This window comes from Ambystoma mexicanum, chromosome 4p (genome assembly GCF_040938575.1).
Source record: "Ambystoma mexicanum isolate Mex_15411 chromosome 4p, UKY_AmexF1_1, whole genome shotgun sequence".
Taxonomy (NCBI): domain Eukaryota; kingdom Metazoa; phylum Chordata; class Amphibia; order Caudata; family Ambystomatidae; genus Ambystoma; species Ambystoma mexicanum.
In genome coordinates this window covers 827280174-827298979 of record NC_090927.1, presented here as the reverse complement: position 1 = coordinate 827298979, position 18806 = coordinate 827280174, and the positions used below count along the sequence as shown (strand labels likewise).

The following is an 18806-nucleotide window of genomic DNA, read 5'->3' as shown; positions in this document are numbered from 1 at the left end:
ATGACAGGAAATATTCATGAGGATGTGAATCCATGCCAGACCCCATGCTGGAGAACTGGAGGAATTGGAATTTTGGGCGGGGGGCACCCAGGCCGGTTGATTTTGCCAGTGTTTCCATCCACCTGATTGGTCAGGCACTCTCCCGCGGGTGCAAGTAAAAAAAAAAAACTTTCAGTATATAGGGTGTCAGTCCTTTTGGTGTGTGCTTGTAGGAGACAGACATAGTCCAGTACCCTCCCAGGAGTAAAGACAGACTGCTCTGGCATTTAGCGTTTGGAGAAACTTGATGGAAACCCTGTGCGCACAGTAAACCTAGTCTACTTGAACCCTTTGCAATAGGACTTCAGATAAACCTAAAAGTCCATGTATATCATAAGTATTTATCAAATTCTTCCAGCAACGACTAAACTTGTTAGAGAACATAACATACAATATCAGATATTGTTCTATACATAAAAGTGGAAACAAATATATAAAGTCCACAGGAACTAATTTGAACAATTTGAACAATTGCAATATTTATTTTAATAAAAATGCTGCTCCTTTTAAAATTAAATGTACAGGGTTAACATAGAATGAACGTAAGTTTTATTAACACCAAAGGACATTCAACAGTACAGCTTAAAGAGAATAGACTTCCAATTTTAAGCACTACGATTTTTGAAAGGTGTTATACAAGGTCTTATTTTGCATTTAATTAATTTGGAGCAGCATTTGCGGAAACACCTATTTACAAATAAAAAAAGTATCTTAGTTCACCTACATAGCAGTAACGTGCCTCTATAATGAGGCCAGCCTTTAAAACTCATGGAATTTTTTTAAATAATATGATGGCAAAGATCCTTCATCATTCAACGTTTACGGCGGGGAGGGGTTGTTGATCTGAAAAATTAAAAGAAAAGAACGATCAATATCAATGGCGCGAGAGCTACAAATAAAAATATACTTTTTACAAAAGCAATTAAATACAAACATTTTACAGAGATTACAGAACATTTTCAGACAACACAGTCAAATGGAAACTGTTTCTACAATTTAACACTACAATTTGACACAAATTAGAATATTCTAATAAAATACTTAAAAAGTGTACTACCTTGATCTCGACTTAGACTTGCGTTTGCGGCTTGCCTTCTTACCAGACCTTTGAGATTTTTCCACAGACTGAGACCGGTGTTTGGATTTCTTTGTCTTTCGTTCTCTGCTAATTTCAGGTGACTCAGAACTACTACTTCCACTAAATTCAGATCCTGAAGGTTTTCTCTGATCTTTGCTTATACCTTTCTTACTCTCACGTCTAGAGTCCTGACGTGACACTTTAGAGGAAGAAGACTCGCTGCGAGTGTAATATCTTTCCATCTCTCTTTTTCTCTTTAACCTCTCATCATGAAAGCCACTCTTTCTATCTTTTTCCTCTCTGGAGTGCTTTTCTCTTTTTTTATCCTGCTCTCTCTCTTTGTCCTTTCTTTTCCTATCTTTCTCTAAGCTCCAGTTTCTTTCAGATTTACTTTCTTGGTCTATACTCCCACCCTTATGTTTGTGCCTGCTTGAACTTCCATAAAAGTCTTCGCCCCTATAAAGGTCATCACTCCTACGTCTATCCTTGCTCCTACTGCGGCTAGTTTGTCTATCTCTGGAACGACTTCTACGTTTTTCTTTACTTTTTCTTTCACGAGGAGGACTTTGTGGTCTACGTTTCTCCCCCTCCAAGCTCCTATTTGTGCTAGATCTCCTTCTCTCAGTTAACTTTTCCTTGCTTTTGCTCCTCCCCTTTCTAGACCTACTAGAATAGCTCCAGCTCCTGCTACGCCTACGTTTCCGTTGTGGGGATCTTGCACGACTATGTCTCTTCTTCCGCTTAGGAGATGAAGAGCGAGAAGAACTGCGGCTGCTTACTGAAAGAGACGCATAGGAAGAACTGGATACGCTACTACTACTACTACTGCTGCTGCTGCTGGAAACACTCTTGCTACTGCTGCTGCTAGAGCTTCTCGACTTGCTTCTAAATACCATATCCTCTCTTATGTCTTTTTTACCATCAGAAAACTGCATTAATCCCCCCTCAGATCCTTCAATTTCATTATCCATTTCTATCTCCTCTTCCACTCCCTCTCCCTCTCCCTCTCCCCCTTCCTGTAGCTCTGCAGTGCTATCATGCTCAGTAATGGGCTCATTCATCTCCCTTTCAAATTTTTCTTTTTGTTTCCTTTCCTCTGAAAAAAAAAGAAGAAAAAAAAACATCAGGTCACCAACTCTAAGCGTGAGTTCTAAGGCTACGCTAGAAAACATTTAGAGAAACTCAAAGCTCAAAATTATGTGCAGCAGTGCTTACAATGGTTTATTACTGTCTTGAAGGCATTGAATGACAAATGACTTTTCAGCAAGATAGTTTACAGGAAAATCATGTACAGCAAGAAATCAAGTCTATTTTAAGAAGTCTTAAAATGACAAGCAAAGGTACATTAAACTAATGTGAAGGTTCTGGGTTTACAGCAAGAGAATTGCTCAGCTGAACAAGCAAGTTTAAAATGGGATTAGTGGAGAAGGCACATTAAGTACTTGTTGAGCGTTTCAGAATTTTGCTATTATAGGGAGCTACATACGAGACCCAGTAGCTATCATAAAAAAAAAAAATAATACAAGTCTCATACTTGTGTGATTAGGTATAAATAGTTTAATGCAAACAAGCATTAAAAGGAAACCGTCAACAACATCCCTTCTCTCTCTGCACTTGCATGCTTTGAATGCGCACAAGGCCTAGTAGGACCGGCTTTCTATTTCGTTGTTATATTTGCCTTTAATTCCCATGTTCCCTCCACGTTGCCCTGTTGGCGCTTAGAAACACAATTTACTTGATGTAAAAGTGCCATACAAATGCACAATAAATACATTAAAAAAAATAAGCTTGTGAGGAGACCAAAACCTAATGAACCCCAAATTCCAAACAAAACATACCTATACTACACATTTGATATCTGTGGGGAAAAACATCACCAGATAATGCTTAGTTTTAGCCCACCACTGAATGTGGTGAAACATGCATGGCAGACTTATAAAACTAGCTTTCTATAGTGCACTTGTAAGGTAAGATTTTCATAGCAATGATGCATCTGCCTGACCTGTGTCAACCCCAGAACCTTTTACTTTTACTGGTGGATTATTTGTCCTTATGGCTGTGTGGAAACCTTTTCCCACACTCACAGAATCGTTTACTCTTTTTATGGGTCTCATTTTTAAGACTCTCCATAGTGTCTTTTAAAAGTTATCTTCTTTGACAACCTTTTGGCAATAAGTGCCTATTGTTGCGGGGTTGCCCTAGGGGATCCCCCTTTTAACCCTCTCTGGCTAACCCTATGGGTTAGACGTGCTATACAAATGGAAAAACAAATGAATAAACCTTGTGATAACTACAGTTCCCAAAGGTAGAAAGGATCTTTAGATCCGTTCAACATTTTATTAGGTGAGACCAGCACCCCACCTTATGTTGAATGCTGTGTGAGATACAGAGTATCCCCTTTCTCATTTTAAATGCAACATTTATGGTACAAGGACAAAGTTACCTTTAATGGCTGGCGGCGGTGAACCTTTTTTATGAATTTGGTGCACCTTTAGCGCGGGCTCTTTGCACAGCCCCGGTAATGGCACCCATGGGTGCTCATTCTACCAAAATCGCCCCGGTCTTGTTTTTTCACCATTTTATTTTTGTGTCCTTTCTTGTTCCTTCCTGTTAGGCAAGATTGGATGCAGTAACCCTGTGGGAGAGTACAACAGCCTTATCCACTTGGTAATAGGTAACCCACCTATTGGTATAGGTCTGTACTACAAATGTTAGTAGAGTAACTGAGCAGCCAGACTTATCTCAAGAGGGGTAAATGTGAGCTGTAGCGATGCAACACAGATTCACAGTTGCAAGTATCCAAATAACACTTAAATAATTATTTTACTAGAAAACCTTTAGTGTAACAGTCAGTTTTAAATAAGCCTTCTTTAGAACAGCCAATGTGCACTTCTTGGGAAAATACACTTCAAAACACTTCCTCAGATTTAAGACAAGCAAGTAGATACTCTTTAGAGATGCTGGCCATACACTTCCTACACCCTTGGGCGACTTCAATTGCTAGGCAGTTAAGGCATTTATATATCACTTTCTGTACTTGATAAAATTCTGAGGTGGTGGGAAAGGTTAGGGAAGAAAAAGGGTTAACAGGTTCTCCGAGCATGTGAATACTTTTCAACATCCCAACAAAGTCTAGATTAGATCTTTCCGAGCAACACAAGTTTACTTATTTACCACCTAGAGGGATAGATAGAATCAAAGTTAATGGGTCAGAAGAGTCTGCAGGGAGCCAGGACAGCCAAAGTCAATTTGGACAAAGTCTACAGATCTGGGTCACTTCTTTAGATAGCACAGAGTCTTGATTTTAGAGAGTTTGTAATTAAATCACTGTTGGGCCACAAGCGTTTAGGCTTGTGAAAGACAGCTGAGATCAAATCTGCAAAAAGCAGCTACTGCAAGTCTCCAGTGAAATAATGCAAGCTACAGACAAAAGAGGCAAGTACCCTGTTAGGGAGGATTCTCAGAAATGTGCTAATTCCTCTCTACCTTAGATACCCCCAGCAACTTGGCTGGATTTTGAGGACTTGAATTTTTAACCTAAGGGAGACCCCTTTTCCCACTCTCTCATGTATTTTAATGTGATTTGAACTCTTTCTTTTGGTTGTGGAGTCTGAAACTCCATAGGCATCTTTTACATTCCTGTGCCACTGCACTGAAGGTGCTGTGTGACACAAAGTCTTTCAGATTTCCCCAAGGTTTAGATACCTTCTATTGGATAAACTACTGTTTCCAAGAGCAGTCAAGTGAAATTGACTTTACTTACATTTGTAACTTTCTAGACCCAGCACACACTATTTTACAATAGGGTGCTGGAGGGGTTACTTAGTATCCTCTTTGTCTAGCTTCTCATGTAACATTATTATGCTACCCTTTCCTCGATGAATGGCTGGTGGCAGTGGTTTACTTTTAACTACTGTGGTGTGCGTTTACCGTGGGCTGCGTTCGCAGCTTCAGTAAAGCACCCAAGGGGGTCATTTCTGTCAAAATGGCCCGGTCTTTTTTCGCTGTTTCTGTGCAGAAAGGTCCTTCTTGAGATTTACTCTGCACGCCAAACCAGGTTTGGTGCCTTTGTTCGTTTTGTCTTTGGTGGGATTTGCGAGTGAAGCCCGACTCTGGCTCCAGGGTGTCTGGCGGGGGCAGGAAGCGAGGGATGTGCCCGAAACTCCCTATGCTTAGTCTCCTTGGAGACAGAAATGCACTCCTGGCTGGAATGATTGGCTGGTTGGCTGTCCAGCAAGGACATCCACCCTGCTGGGTGACTGACAGCTAGGGGAGAAACATGCATAAAAGGCAAGAATTTTTGGTTTGGTGGGCAGAGTCGATCGCTCGACGAAGGTATTCGAAGAAGAACTTGGAAAAGACGTCTGCTGCAACTCCCGGACCATTGGTGAAGCCCTTCTGTTGAAGCTCCAAATTCGTCTCGATTAGAGAAACCCTGCAAGGACGACTTCTCCCCTTGAGTTGGTAGGACCAATCAACTCCAAAGCAAGCCACCTGGAGATCCTCTCAAAGCTGGTTGTATTTCCACTGCAGTTGCTGCTAGAACCGAAGAGCCAGGGAGAGGAAGGAACAAGTTACTTATCTGTAACTGTTGTTCTCCAGCATGGGTCTGGCATGGATTCACATGCTCATGAATATTCCCCGTCGTCAGGCTGGGAATCCTCAGTAAAGAAAAATCAGTATCAGTTTCGTTTCTGATCTGTCTTTCGTAGTAGTAACCAATCACTGATTTCTGCGTCATACTGACCACAGCCAATGACTGCCATCTCCCTAAGCCCCGCCTCTGGCAGCCATCTTCAGATTTGGTAGCACGTGAAGTGGCAGTAGGACCAAGTGAAGAGCCGCAGAGGGGTAGGCGGGAGGGTTCGCATGTGAATCCATGCCAGACCCATGCTGGAGAACAACAGTTACAGGTAAGTTATTGTTATTGTTATTTTGCACTTATATAGCGCCTTATATACCATTGGTATGGTCTGAAGGCGCTGGTAGGTTGTTCCTTGTCCAGCATGGGGTCTGGCATGGATTCACATGCTCATGAATAAAAGAATACATAGCAGTACACACATGCACAACCACGGGAGGTGGCAAAGGCTCAACATTAAGCATTACATCCAAAACTCAACATTAAGCAATTCTTACCTCCTCACCAGGCTCACCTTAGGCGAACAGGTTGCGCAGCACTGCTTGGCCGAGCCTGGACTCCTCCCTGGAATCCCGATCAACGCAGTAGAATTTAGTGAAGGTGTGCGTCGACCTCCACCTAGCAGCCCTGCAGATGTCCAGCAAGGGCACACCAGATAGGAACGCCGTGGTAGCTGCGATCGCTCTGGTGGAATGGGCTCTCTGACGGCCAGGCAGCGGTCGGTTTGCCAACCGATGACAGTACATGATACAGCCGGAGAGCCATCTGGAAATGGAAGCCTTCGAGAGAGCCTTCCCCTGATTGACAGGTCCAAAGTTCACAAAAAGTTGTGACGTCTTCCGAAAACTCTTTGTGCGGTCCACGTAGAACTTCAGCGCTCTAGCCACATCCAGCGAGTGCAAAGTCCTTTCAGCCGGCGACGAAGGTGACGGGAAGAAAACAGGCAACACCAAGGGTTCGTTGAGGTGGAAGTCCGACGGCACCTTGGGCATGAAGGAGGGGTGCGTCCTGAGCACTACCCTCGTGTCGTGAAAAGTCAAGTACGGGGGCTTGCAGGAAAGGGCCTGGATCTCTCCCACCCGTCGTGCGGAGGTGATGGCCACAAGAAACACAGTTTTCCACGACAAGAACTTCAACTGAGCCGAGTGCAGAGGCTCGAACGGAGGTCCCATGAGCTTGGTCAGCACCACGTTGAGCTCCCACGCCGGGGCCGGGGCCTTCACCGGCGGGAACGATCTAAACAGTCCCTTCATGAATTCTTTCACCAGACGATGAGACCACAAAGACGTCCGTCCCGTGGTTCTGGTGTATCGGGAGATCGCAGCAAGATGAATCTTGATGGAAGCGTGCGCCAGTCCAGCCTTGGCCAGCGTCAGCAGGTACGGCAGTACTTGAGGAGCCGTAATCCGTAGAGGGTTAATCTTCTGTGCGTGGCACCAGACAGAGAACCTCTTCCATTTGTGTCCGTAGCATTTAAGAGTTGAGGACGCCCTGGCCTTTGCAAGAACCTCTCTGCAGTCGGCCGGTATGTCGTATCCTCCAAACTCTAACGCTGCAGGAGCCAGGCCTGCAAGTTCAGCGACTTCGGGTCGTGATGGAGGATGGCGCCTCCTTCCCTGGAGAGAAGATCCGCGTCCACTGGAAGCTTGATTGACGGGGACGCTGACAAGTCCAGAAGGTACGGGAACCATATCTGCCTCGGCCATGCAGGTGCGACGAGGATCATCCTGCACCGTGACCTCTTGAGCTGGTTGATGAGCCGGATCAGCAGCGGCAATGGAGGGAACGCATATAGGAACAGGCCCTCCCAGGGGAACGAGAAAGCATCGCCCATGCTCCTCGGCTGGGGAAACCTGCTGGCGAACCTCCGGCACTTGGAGTTCGTCGCCATCGCGAACCGATCGATCTGGGATGTGCCCCACCGTCGGAAGAGGCGGTCCACTAGATCCGGTCGTAGTTCCCACTCGTGGCATGAGCGCAGCTCTCTGCTGAGCAAGTCGGCAATGGTGTTTTTTTTATCCCTGCCAGATTAAACGGCACCAGAAACATCCCTTGGGCGACGGCCCAATGCCACAGATCCTGAGCCTCCTTGGACAGGGCTGGGGATCTGGTACCGCCCTGCTTCCTGATGTAGAACATGGTGGTGGTGTTGTCGGTGAAGATCCTCACCACCTTGCCCTTGAGGGACGGAAGAAAGGACCTGAGGGCCCAAAACACTGCCCGGATTTCCAGGACATTGATATGGAGGGACTTCTCCGTCGGCAGCCAAAGGGCTCTCGCGTGCAGATTTTCGGTGTGCGTTCCCCACCCTTCCAGGGAGGCATCTGTGGTCACTGTCTTCTGGTGGCCCGGGGTCTGGAAGTCCATGCCCGCCGTCAGATGCGCGCGGGTGCCCCACCACCGGATCGCTCGTCAGAAGCTCTCGTCGAGTGTGATCCTGTCCTCGAAGCTGCCCGTCGTCTGGATCCAGCGAGCGTCCAGGAACTCCTGCAACGGGCGCATCCGAAGCCTGCACATGCGGATGAGATAAATGCAAGAAGACATCATTCCGAGGAGGGATTTGATGGACCTCACCCTGGCCGCGTCTGCAACCAGCATCCGCTGCACCTTGCCCAAGATGGCCCTCGTCCTTTCCTCCGACGGAGAGGCCAGAAGCGCCACTGTGTCGAGTTTCGCTCCCAGAAACAGTGGGTCTTGCGCGGGCACCATGTGGGACTTGGCGTAGTTTATGGAGAATCCCAGGTCTGTGAGTAGTTGGACGGTCCTCGCCGTGTGCTCCGCGATGAGCCAGTCGTCCAGGTAGGGGTAGACGTGGATCCCCTCCAGGCGCAGCCGCGCCGCCACGGTGCAAGGCACTTGGTGAACACCCTGGGTGCCGACCTCAATCCGAAGGGAAGGGCTCTGAACGGGTAGTGACGCCCTTGGACCACGAATCTGAGAAACTTTCGGTGTCCCTTTAGGATGGGGATATGGAAGTAAGCATCCTCCAAATCCAATGACGACAGGAAATCGACCTCCTCCAGTTGACCCAGAACGTGCTGGAGGGTGACCATCCGGAACTTCTGTGCCTTGATGAATTTGTTCAGTCGTAGGTCCAGGATGGGACGCCATCCTCCCGTCTTCTTCACGAGGAAGTATCTTGAGTAAACTCCAGAGCCCCGAAGCCTCTTTGGGACGAGCTCGATGGCGCCTTTCTTGAGCATCGCCTTTACCTCCAAGAGAAGTTGAGGGACGGGATGTTCCTTCAAGGCCACGGGGGGGGGAGAAGGGGGGAGACGCGCGGGCACTTCTTTAGAAGCTCGAGCGCGTGACCCTGGGCCAGCGAAGTTCGCCAGCCGGCCTCCCACCGGGGTGCTTTGGTGGGGCCCCGACCCCACGGCCGGTTCAGTCCTGCTTCGACGAGGCTTTGCCGCCTTGCCCTCCTTGGCGACGACGGCGGGGTCCGCCTGACTTGCCTCGTCCCCTGTAGGCTTCTTGCGACGACGAACGGGCCGCTTGACGATAGGTGGAAAATCCCCCGCCGGAACCTTTGGAGGCACCCTGCTTGCCTCCGCCGCTCCGAAAGGGCGGCCGTCGTTGCTGGAGAACACCAAGAGCCCGGGCCGTCTCTGTGTCCGTCTTGATGGCTTGTAGGGAATCCTCCACTGTTTTCCCAAACCGGTTGTTCCCGTCGAACGGCATGTCCAAGACTCTGGTCTGCACGTCCTGACGGAAGTCAGTTGCCTTGAGCCATCCACGCCGTCTAAGGCACACGCCGTTGCCCAACTGGCGAAATCCAGTGTCAGCGATGTCCGTCGCTATGGTAATGGCGTGGTCCGACGCCACTTCTCCTTCCTGCAAGATCTCTAGGGCCTCCGCCCTCTTGTCGTCTGGTAAGAAGTCCAGCAGGGGGGCGATTTTGTACCACAACTCCCTGTCGTAGCGGGCTACGATAGCCAAGGCGTTGGCAGCCTTAATCGTCGTCGCTGCCGATGAGATGACTCTGCGTCCCATCGTGTCCAATTTCTTTCCCTCGCCGTCCGGCGGGGAGGTTGACGTAGAGGCCGAGGCCCCCCCCTGCTTTCTTCCTGGCTGCCGCGGAGACGACCGAGTCAGGGGTCGGCTGTGCCCGAAGGCACAAGGGGGCCGCGTCCGGGACCCGGTACCTCTTCTCGTACCGGTCCCTTCTCGCAGGCGTTGTGGATGGGTTCTTGAGGAGGGCGAGACCCTCATCCCAGATATCGTCCAGTAGAGATACAGCGAGGACCGTCTTCCTCTTGGTCTCGCGCCGTTGATAAAGGAAACCTTCCTTTTTCTTCTCTTCCGGGCAGAGCTGGAAAAGCTCGGATGCCCTGGCGATCATGGCATGAAACGATCCAATCTCGTCGGGCGGAGAAGCCCGGGGAGGAGGTGACGACGGGAGATCTTCGTCGTAAACCTCGTCGTCTGTGCCCGTCGCGGCCGTGTCAGTCCCCGTATCATCGCCACGGGTCGTGGACGGGGAGGAGGGCTGAGCAGGGCGCGATGGTTGAAAAGGAGGTGGAGGATGAATCCTTCTTCTCTTAGGAGGAGGGCTCCCAGAAGGGCCTGGCTCCGGGTCCCCCGTCAGGAGAGGTTCCTCCGTTGGTGGTAACGGCAATCTCGTCCTTATCTCCGAGCATATGGACTGTATAGCCAACAAAATGGCCGCCGAGTTGTCTTGCGGCACTGGTCGAGGGGAGTCCGACGGGCGGTCCGGAGCCCCGTCGGCACCCTCGACGTTCTCATCGTCTCCTACGTCGGGGTCCCTCCCGACGGGCTGGTCTTCCACGCCAACGCCGTGGCTTAAGACTTCGATCAGCTCCTCCTCAGAGGTTGAGGCCGAATCCACGACGACCTCCTGCTCCCCCTTTTTCTTCTCCGTCAGAGGTTTCACGGGGGGTCCTGCCGATGGGCATGAAAGAGGACTCCCTCCGCGGTGGCAGGGAGACTCTGGGCCCCCGAGGTCACCACCACTGGTGTAGCCTCCACAGGCTGAGCCAGGGCCGCCGCGACTGTCTCGATAGAGGCCTTGGCCGGATGGATTAAGGCTTTCACCACCTTAGGTGCGCTCACCGCCTTCTCCTTGGGGGGAGGGTCACTGCCTTGCTCCCCCTCCGATGGGGCCTTCGAGCTCGACCGGGGTCTCTCCAGGAGCTTCGCCGGGTGCTCGGCCTTCCTCTAACCCGAGCCAGAGCGTTGGCTCGTGGTTGATGGCGCGGGGGAGGATGCGCCCTGCCTTGCGCCCGTAGAGCCCAACCGTTCGGCGCTCCCGGTGCCAGCGGACTCGCGGTGCTTGGCCTTCTGTTGGACCCCCGTCGCCGGGGCACCCTCAAAAGGTCTTAGAAGACCGCTCCGACTTCTTCTTCGTCTCGCCTGACGGGCTCTTCCCTTCCAGCCAGTTGGCGAGACGCAGATGACGGTCCTTCAGGGTCCGCTCCGACATATTGCCGCAAAACGCACAGTCCTTCTCCACGTGCGTCTTGTCCTCATGCTGGCAGTAGAGGCAGAGCTAGTGTTCGTCCTCCTTAAAGACATTCTGAAGCTGGCATCCAGGGCAGACCCTGAACAGCTTTCCGGGTGTCGAGCTTCCCTTCTCCTGGGCCATGATCGAGATGGGCCTGAGAAACTTCTGGAGTCCTCCAAAAGCGTGGCCCGACGAAATCTTCACCCTTGAGGGGTGTAGAAGAATCCGATACGGGTCCCTGTTGATCGGATAAAGAAACGGAGCTTGAGGCTCTTTTGACCGAAAAAGAGAAAATGTTCCTCAGAAAAAGCGCGAAAAAAGCACTAAAGCTTGAGAGCAATAGCACGAGGATCCCAACACTTGAACGTACGGTAAAAATCTGAAGATGGCTGCCAGAGGCGGGTCTTAGGGAGATGGCAGTCATTGGCTGTGGTCAGTATGACGCAGAGATCAGTGATTGGTTACTACTACGAAAGACAGATCAGAAACGAAACTGATACTGATTTTTCTTTACCGAGGATTCGCAGCCTGACGACGGGGAATATTCATGAGCATGTGAATCCATGCCAGACCCCGTGCTGGAGAACACCGGATATTGTGTGTTGCTTTTAAGTTGGCCAAGAGCTCCAGGAAGATCCTCCGACTCCCAGGAAGCGGGACTGACTGAGCCTGAGCCACCGCAACAGAGTGCTGGATCCCAGATGCAAGGAAAGCCCACCTCAAAAGCTAAGAGTCTGCAGTGGTGCCATTTGCTAAGACACAGGGAGCTGACACCGCGAAGTGCCGCTGAATTGAAGTTTGCCCATTGCTGCCGCTGACCTTCAAGTTGTAGTGCAGGAGTCCCCAGACGTCCTCCCTCTTGTCCCCACGACTGAGGCCCAGGAACAACGGTATCTGCAGAGCTAGACAGGAACAGAAGCCAGCTGGAACCATTTCTTCTAACCAAAGGTACAGTAAAGTTAAGAGGACTTATCTCGTTATGTAGCCTTACTTGTTCTCAGTTGAGCCTCGTCTTGGTGCCATTGCAGAGTTGCTTGCAGCTTTGCCCCTCACAAGCCTCCCATCTTGTGGCCCTTCAAGTAATCTTATTTCTACAAACTTTTCTAAACACATTGTGCAAGACTTTTACTTACCTGCAAATTAGATCTTCAGCTCCCCTAAACTTTGCTCAATTAACATTGGCTGTCTTGGCTCCCCGAGAGACTCTTCTTACCTCGGACCATGTGCTTTTGCCTCCCCCCATCCCCCCGCAGGAAAGGGTTCATTTACGTTGCATTGAAAGGTTTTAAAAAGTACTTACCAGTTTATGAATTGTTAACCTATGTTTTATTCCCATATCTAACCTTTGCACCAAACTCAGTATTGCTCTAAATGTACCAGTGATAAATCAATGTCCACAGTGTCCTAGCTATTTAAGTCATCTGAGGGTGTAGGAAGTGTCTGCGTGCCATCCCCAATGGATATCATCTGATTAAACTAAGAGTGTGTTTTGAAGTGTATTTTGAGGTGTTACATGTTTTGCTCCCTTCTGAAGAAGGCTTATATAACAGACAGTTAAATACATTAATAATTGTTTAATCAAGAAACCTTGAGTGTAAGAGTTTATTTGAATACTTGTCAAAGTGAATCACTGTGTAAAAACTCAACTGCTCACATTGACCCCTCTTGAGATAAGCCCGGCTGCTCAGCCACACTACCAACCCGTGTAGTACAGACTTATTCCAAAAGGTTGGGTTACCTATTGCCACGAGGACAAAGTTGCTGTAGTCTCCCAAAGGGTACTGCACACAATCTTACCCAACGGAAAATTAAACCACTGCCATCAGCCATTAAAAGTTGTAAGGGTAACATAAAAAATGTTACATGAGTAAGTAGACAAAGGGGCTACTAAGTAACCACCAGCATTCCACATAAGATGGTGTGTGATGGGTCTACAGAGAGAAAAGGTGTGTGATGGTCTACAGAGAGAAAAGGTAAGTAAATTAATTTTCACTTTACTACTCTTGGGAACAGGAGTTCATCCAAGAGAAGCTATTTAAACATTAAGAGAAATCCAAAGGACTTCTCTGTGAAACTGCACTGAAGGTGCTGTGTGTCACCAAACAAAGGTAGATGCCTATGGAGTTTGTCAGACCGCAAAAACAAAGAATACACAATCCAAATCAGATCAAAAATACATGAGAGTGAGAAAAAGGTCTCACTCCAAGATAAAAATGAAAAGTCCTAAAGTCCTGCAAGAGCTGGGGGACTCTAAGGTTGAAGGGAAGTAGCACAGAATTGAGAATTCTCCCCAACACATCCCCCGACATCCAGGGCGGGAAATTCCGCTGTGTGGTTTTTATCTTTGGCGGGAGTCCTGTGGACTCCCCGCCCAGGCTCCAGAGTGCCTGTGAAGGCAGGAAGCAAGGGAAGCATCCACAACTCTGTAGCCCTTTGTCTTCCAGTCCGAGATTCCAGTACAAACTGGGAGGCTGGCTGTCTGGAAAGGATAGGCAATCCCCTCAACCCCCCCCAAGTTGGAATGCTGCAAGGCTGTTGAGAGTGGCTGGGTTCCTGCATAAAGGTCCCAACCTGGAAGCTGAAGAGGTAGTCTACTCCTGGAACCAAAACCGAAGATTAAGATTTTGCAGCTGAAACCATTTCCAGCGACCGGAGAGCCTGATGTAGCCTTTCCTTCCAATTGACCTGAGGACTCTGAAAACGACAACCCAGAGCCTTGTGAGACCCACCAGACTCAAGAAGACCTGCATTTTGAGCCATCCCCACGCCGTGCTGCGACCTTGCGTGGCTGTAATACCCCAATACCCTGGTACCGCGAGCTATTGCGCGGTGCAGTCTCTTCCGAATCTCGTTGAAACTTTGTGGGTATCCTGCTGGATATCCAGAGGCACCATTCCAGTCCGAAAAGTCCCCTCACCAGAGTGCTGTACCTTGCCAATGACGAGAATCCGACCAGCAATATTCAGACTTCTCTGCTGCAGAAAAAGGCACCAAATCCACAGAACCCCATGGCCTAGACCCTTCCTCGTGATCCTTGCTGCAAAAGTCCTTCCAGTGTCCTGTCTTCTGTCTTCTTAATGAAGGAATGCAAAAGCCAGGTTTTTGGCTGCAGATCCTGGAGTCATCCTGCTGCAAAATCATCTTCTATGCTGAGGTACTGTGCTGGTTTGGGTATTGTTAGGGAGAATTTTCATTTTAGTGTTTAATTCCTCCCTCCTTAGAGACACCCAGCTCTTTTGCTGGACTTTGGGAAATTTTAATATTAACCTTTTAGTGAGTGAGCCCCTTTTCTCCCTCACACAGGTGTTTTGATCTGGTTTGGATTCTGTGTTTCCTTTGGTTTTGGAGTCTGACAAACTCCATAGGCATCTTTTTACATACATGCTTACACGCAGCACCTTCAGTGCAGTGTCACAGAGAAGTCCTTTGGATTTCTCAAAGGTTTAAATACCTTCGTTTGGATAAACTACTGTTTCCAAGAGCAGCAAAGTGAAATTGACTTTACTTACCTTTTTTAACTACCAGCACACACTATCTTACATAGGGCACTGGAGGGGTTACTTAGTATCCCCTTTGTCTACTTTCTCAGGTAACATTTTTATGCTTCCCTTTCTACAAATAATGGCTGGTGGCAGTGGTTTACTTTTTCCTACCATTATGTGTTTTTATCGCGGGCTGCAATTGCAGCTACAGTAAAGCACCCATGGGTGCCCATTTTGTCAAAATGGCCCTAGTCTTTTTTCGCCATTTCTTGTTGGAAAGGTCCCCCTTGAGATTTACTCTACGTGCCACACCAGGTATTATCCCTTTGTTCATTTTGTCTTTGGCAGGGTTAACTGCTGAACCTGTATCTGGCTCCAACTTGTCTGACAGGGCAGGAAGCGAGGGAGGTTCCCAAAACTCACTGTGCTTGGTCTCCTTGGTTACTAGAATGAATGGGAGAAACTTGCATAAAATGCAAGTTCTTTTGCTTGGAATGCAGAGTCGACCACTGGATGAAGAAATCCAAAGAAGACCTTGGAAGAGAAGCTTGCTGCAACTCCTGGACCGTTGGTTTGCCCGGTGAGGCCCTGCTGCAGTGCTGAAGCTCCGAAATTCGCCTCAACTAGAGAAGCTCGGCAAAAGACTTCTCCCCTTGGGCTGGTGGGATAAATCGCCGCCAAGACGAACTCAAATGGAAATCCTCTCTGCTGGCTGTACTTCCATTGCTGCTGCAGGAATTGAGTGCCAGGGGACAGGAACACCAGAATAGAGTGCATCGTTTTTAAGCCGGACCAGAGCTCCAGGAAGATCCTCTAGACTCCCTCGAAGCAGGACTAAGCAAGTCTGTGCCACCTCAACAGAGTGCTGGACCCCAGAAGCGAAGAAAGTCCAAAAGGTATCCGAGAACCGTGGTGGTGCTATTTGCAAGTAGCTGAAACCGCGAAGTGCAGCTGACCTGAACTTTGTGCATTGCTGCCGCAGACCTTCGAATCGTAGTGCAGGAGTCCCCAGACGTCCTCCATCTTGTCCCCATGACAAGAGGCCCAGGAACAACAGGATCTGCCATACTACAACAGGAACAGAAGCCAGCTGGAATAAATATCTTCAGACCTAAGGTATTGTGAACTAAGGGGTACTTCCCTCTTGTTGTGTACCTTGCTTGCTCCCAGTTGACATTTGCTGCCTTTTGCAGAGTTGCTTGCAGCTTTGCCTTTCAAAAGCCTCCCAGCTTGTGGCCCAAAACAGCGATTTCTTTTTCTACAAAAATTCTAACATTGCTTAAGACTTTTTAACTCATCTCCCAGAAGTGCCTCAGCTCCCCTGGACTTTGCTCAATTGACATTGGCGGTCCTGGCTCCCTGAAGACTCTTCTAACCTCCGACTTTGCGTTTAATCTATCCGTCCAAAAAGTCATGCATTCTTTAATTCTATAGCTGGGAAAGGTTTAATCTACATTGCATTGGGTGGGGGGGTGGGGGCGGATGGGGGTTCAAAAGTGCTTACCTGTTTGAGAAACTTGTTAACCATTGTTTCCTTCCCTAACTTTTTCCTTTGTGACACCAAACTCAGTATTGCTCTAAATGTACCAGTGATATATCAATGTCCACAGAGTCCTAACTATTGAAGTCACCTCAGGGTGTAAGAAGTGTCTGCGTGCCATCCCAAAGGGGCATCTACTGATTATTACTATTGCAACCGAGTGTGTATTTTGAATGAGGCATATTTAAGTGTTACTGTTAGGGGTAATCTAATTTTAGTGTTCAATTCCTCCCTCCTTAGAGACCCCCAGTTCTTTTGCTGGACTTTTTTTGATTTTACCTTGGAGTGAGAGAGCCCTTTTGCTTACTGTGTTTCTATTGATTTTGGAGACTGACAAACTCCATAGGCATCATCTTTTTACATTGTGTCACACAGCACCTTCATTGCAGTGACACAGGGAAGTCTTTCAGATTTCCCAAAATGTACGGTTTCCAAGAGCAGTGAAGTGAAATTGACTTCACTTACATTGTTCTTCTTCGGATGCCTTCATTCCAGTGGTCGACTGCCCTCCAAGCAAAAGACCTTGCCTTCATGCAGGTTTCTCCCATTCATTCGCAGCCTAGCCGTCACTCACACAGCAGGGTGGCTGTCCTCCAAAGACAGCCAGCCGATCAATCATCTAAGAGTGCATTCCTATCACCTAGGAGATTACGCATAAGGAGTTTCAGGCACCACCGTCACTTCCTGCCCCTGTCAGATACACTGGAGCCAGAGGCGGGCTTCACTCGTGAATCCCGCCAAAGACGAAACGAACAAAGGGACCAAACCTGGGTTGGATCGCAGAGTAAATGTTTCCAGCAAGAAATGGTGAAAAAATAAGACCGGGCCATTTTGATAAAATGGGCAGCCATGGGTGCTTTACTGGGGCAGCAATTGCCACCAGCCATTAATTGTAGAAAGGGTAAAATAAAAATGTTACATGAGAAACTAAACAGGGGATATTAAGTAACCTCTCCAGCACCCTATTGTAAAATAGTGTGTGCTGCTGCAACTCCTGGACCTTTGGTTTGCCCGGTGAAGCTCTGCTGTGGTGCTGAAGCTCCAAATTTGCCTCGACTAGAGAAGCCCTGCAAGGAAGAATTCTCTCCTTGGGTGGGTCGGTGGGGGTGTGTGGTCCCATGAAGGACTTACCGAGTCTGAGCCACCACAATAGAGTGCTGGACCCCAGATGCGAGGAAAGTCCAACAAGGCATCCTAGAACCGCGGTGGTGCCATTTGCAAGAGATGCAGGGAGCTGAAACCACGAAGTGCCGCTGATCTAAATCTAAAGTTTGCCCATTGCTGCCGCTGACTTTCCATTCGTAGTGCAGGAGTCCCAAGATATCCCTCTTCTTGTCCCCACGACTGAGGCCCAGGAACACAGGAACACAGGATCTGCAGACCAACACAGGAACAGAAGCCAGCTGGATCCAGTTTTCTTCAAACCAAAGGCACTGTAAAATGAAGGGGACTTACTTCTTGTTGTGTAGCCTTGTGTTACGCTCTCTGCGGAGGTGTTGGGACACAGTTGCAGCCCTCCCAGGAATTAGATCACCCCTGTCAGACCTCTTCCTCTGCAGATAAGCTGTGAACAGCAGCAATTGGTGACACTGCCCCTGCGTAGATATGAGAGAACGTGAGTGAGCTGATCTGCGACTATTGTACCCCTCAAACTCTTCTCCTCAAGGTGCGGTGTCTGTTACCAGCCCATAAAGCTCACCTATTAATTATTGATCAGCTCTCCGTCGTCCTGCTACTTCTGAAAGGGGCGCTTGTCGATGGGTCCTAGTTACTTCACTAATCCCCGGTAAGTAATAGTCCAGTCCAGCTGAGACTATGCTTTTCCTGGTTGGTAGTGTCTCATCTCTTTCCCTTTCTGTTTCTGTTTTCTCTTTGTCTCTTCTCATTTTAATGTCTTTGGATTATTGCTCCCAATATTGTTTATTCCTGAATAGTGTTTCTCTTCTGTTTTGCTTCCAATAGGTGGAAATGCGGCCCAAAAGTAGCCGTGGGGCGCGGCGGGTGGAAGATGGCTAAATGTGCAATGTTCGACAGCAGGTAAGTGATGGTTTAAGGAAGGAAAAGCACGAGGTTCCGTGGTAGCGTGAAATTAAACTGAATGTCTTTTAAGTGTCTAACCTTGTCTTTTGTTTTTCGTTGCAGGTGATGTCGCGGACGCTGCGTGTTGTGCTGCGGTGCCAAGATGAAGATTTTAGCGTTCCGGAAGATTGGAAGATGAATGCCAGGATCAACGAAGACTCGCTCTGTGAGAGCAGGTTTCCCCAGGTAAGTATGATGGCAGAAAGCGGGATTTCCAAAGGTAAGTCTGATCCCAAGCGGCGGTGAGCGTTACGCTGCATGGAAGTGCAGAATAACGCCAAGAATCTGCCTCGGGGATCAGAGCAGCTTATATAGCCGCTATCGTGGGCACACCCACTAGGCCTGGCTTGCCTGCCACTCCTAGAGAGTCAGCACGTGCAAGGCAACCCAATAGCAGCAGTCACACCCAAGAGTACACGAGGGGCTGCTTTAGTGAATGGAAGTTCCCATGTTAAATGCACTTTGCACCCGAAATGAGGTGC

The 18806-nt window shown here is 48.7% G+C and overlaps 1 protein-coding gene across 4 annotated transcripts in view; it reads right to left on the bottom strand.

Moving 5' to 3' along the window:
- Window positions 1–565: 565 nt before the first annotated feature.
- Window positions 566–18806, bottom strand: part of PNISR (PNN interacting serine and arginine rich protein) — a 508713-nt gene continuing 490472 nt past the window's right edge. For 3 of the 4 annotated variants that reach the window (XM_069606404.1, XM_069606401.1, XM_069606403.1), the window contains 2 exons: window positions 1097–2213; window positions 566–882 (listed from right to left, as the gene is read on the bottom strand). In XM_069606404.1, coding sequence (XP_069462505.1) covers window positions 852–882; window positions 1097–2213 — 1148 coding nt within the window. In that variant the 3' untranslated portion in view covers window positions 566–851. The remainder of the gene's footprint in view (window positions 883–1096; window positions 2214–18806) is intronic. The other variant, XM_069606402.1, reaches the window with a different exon arrangement.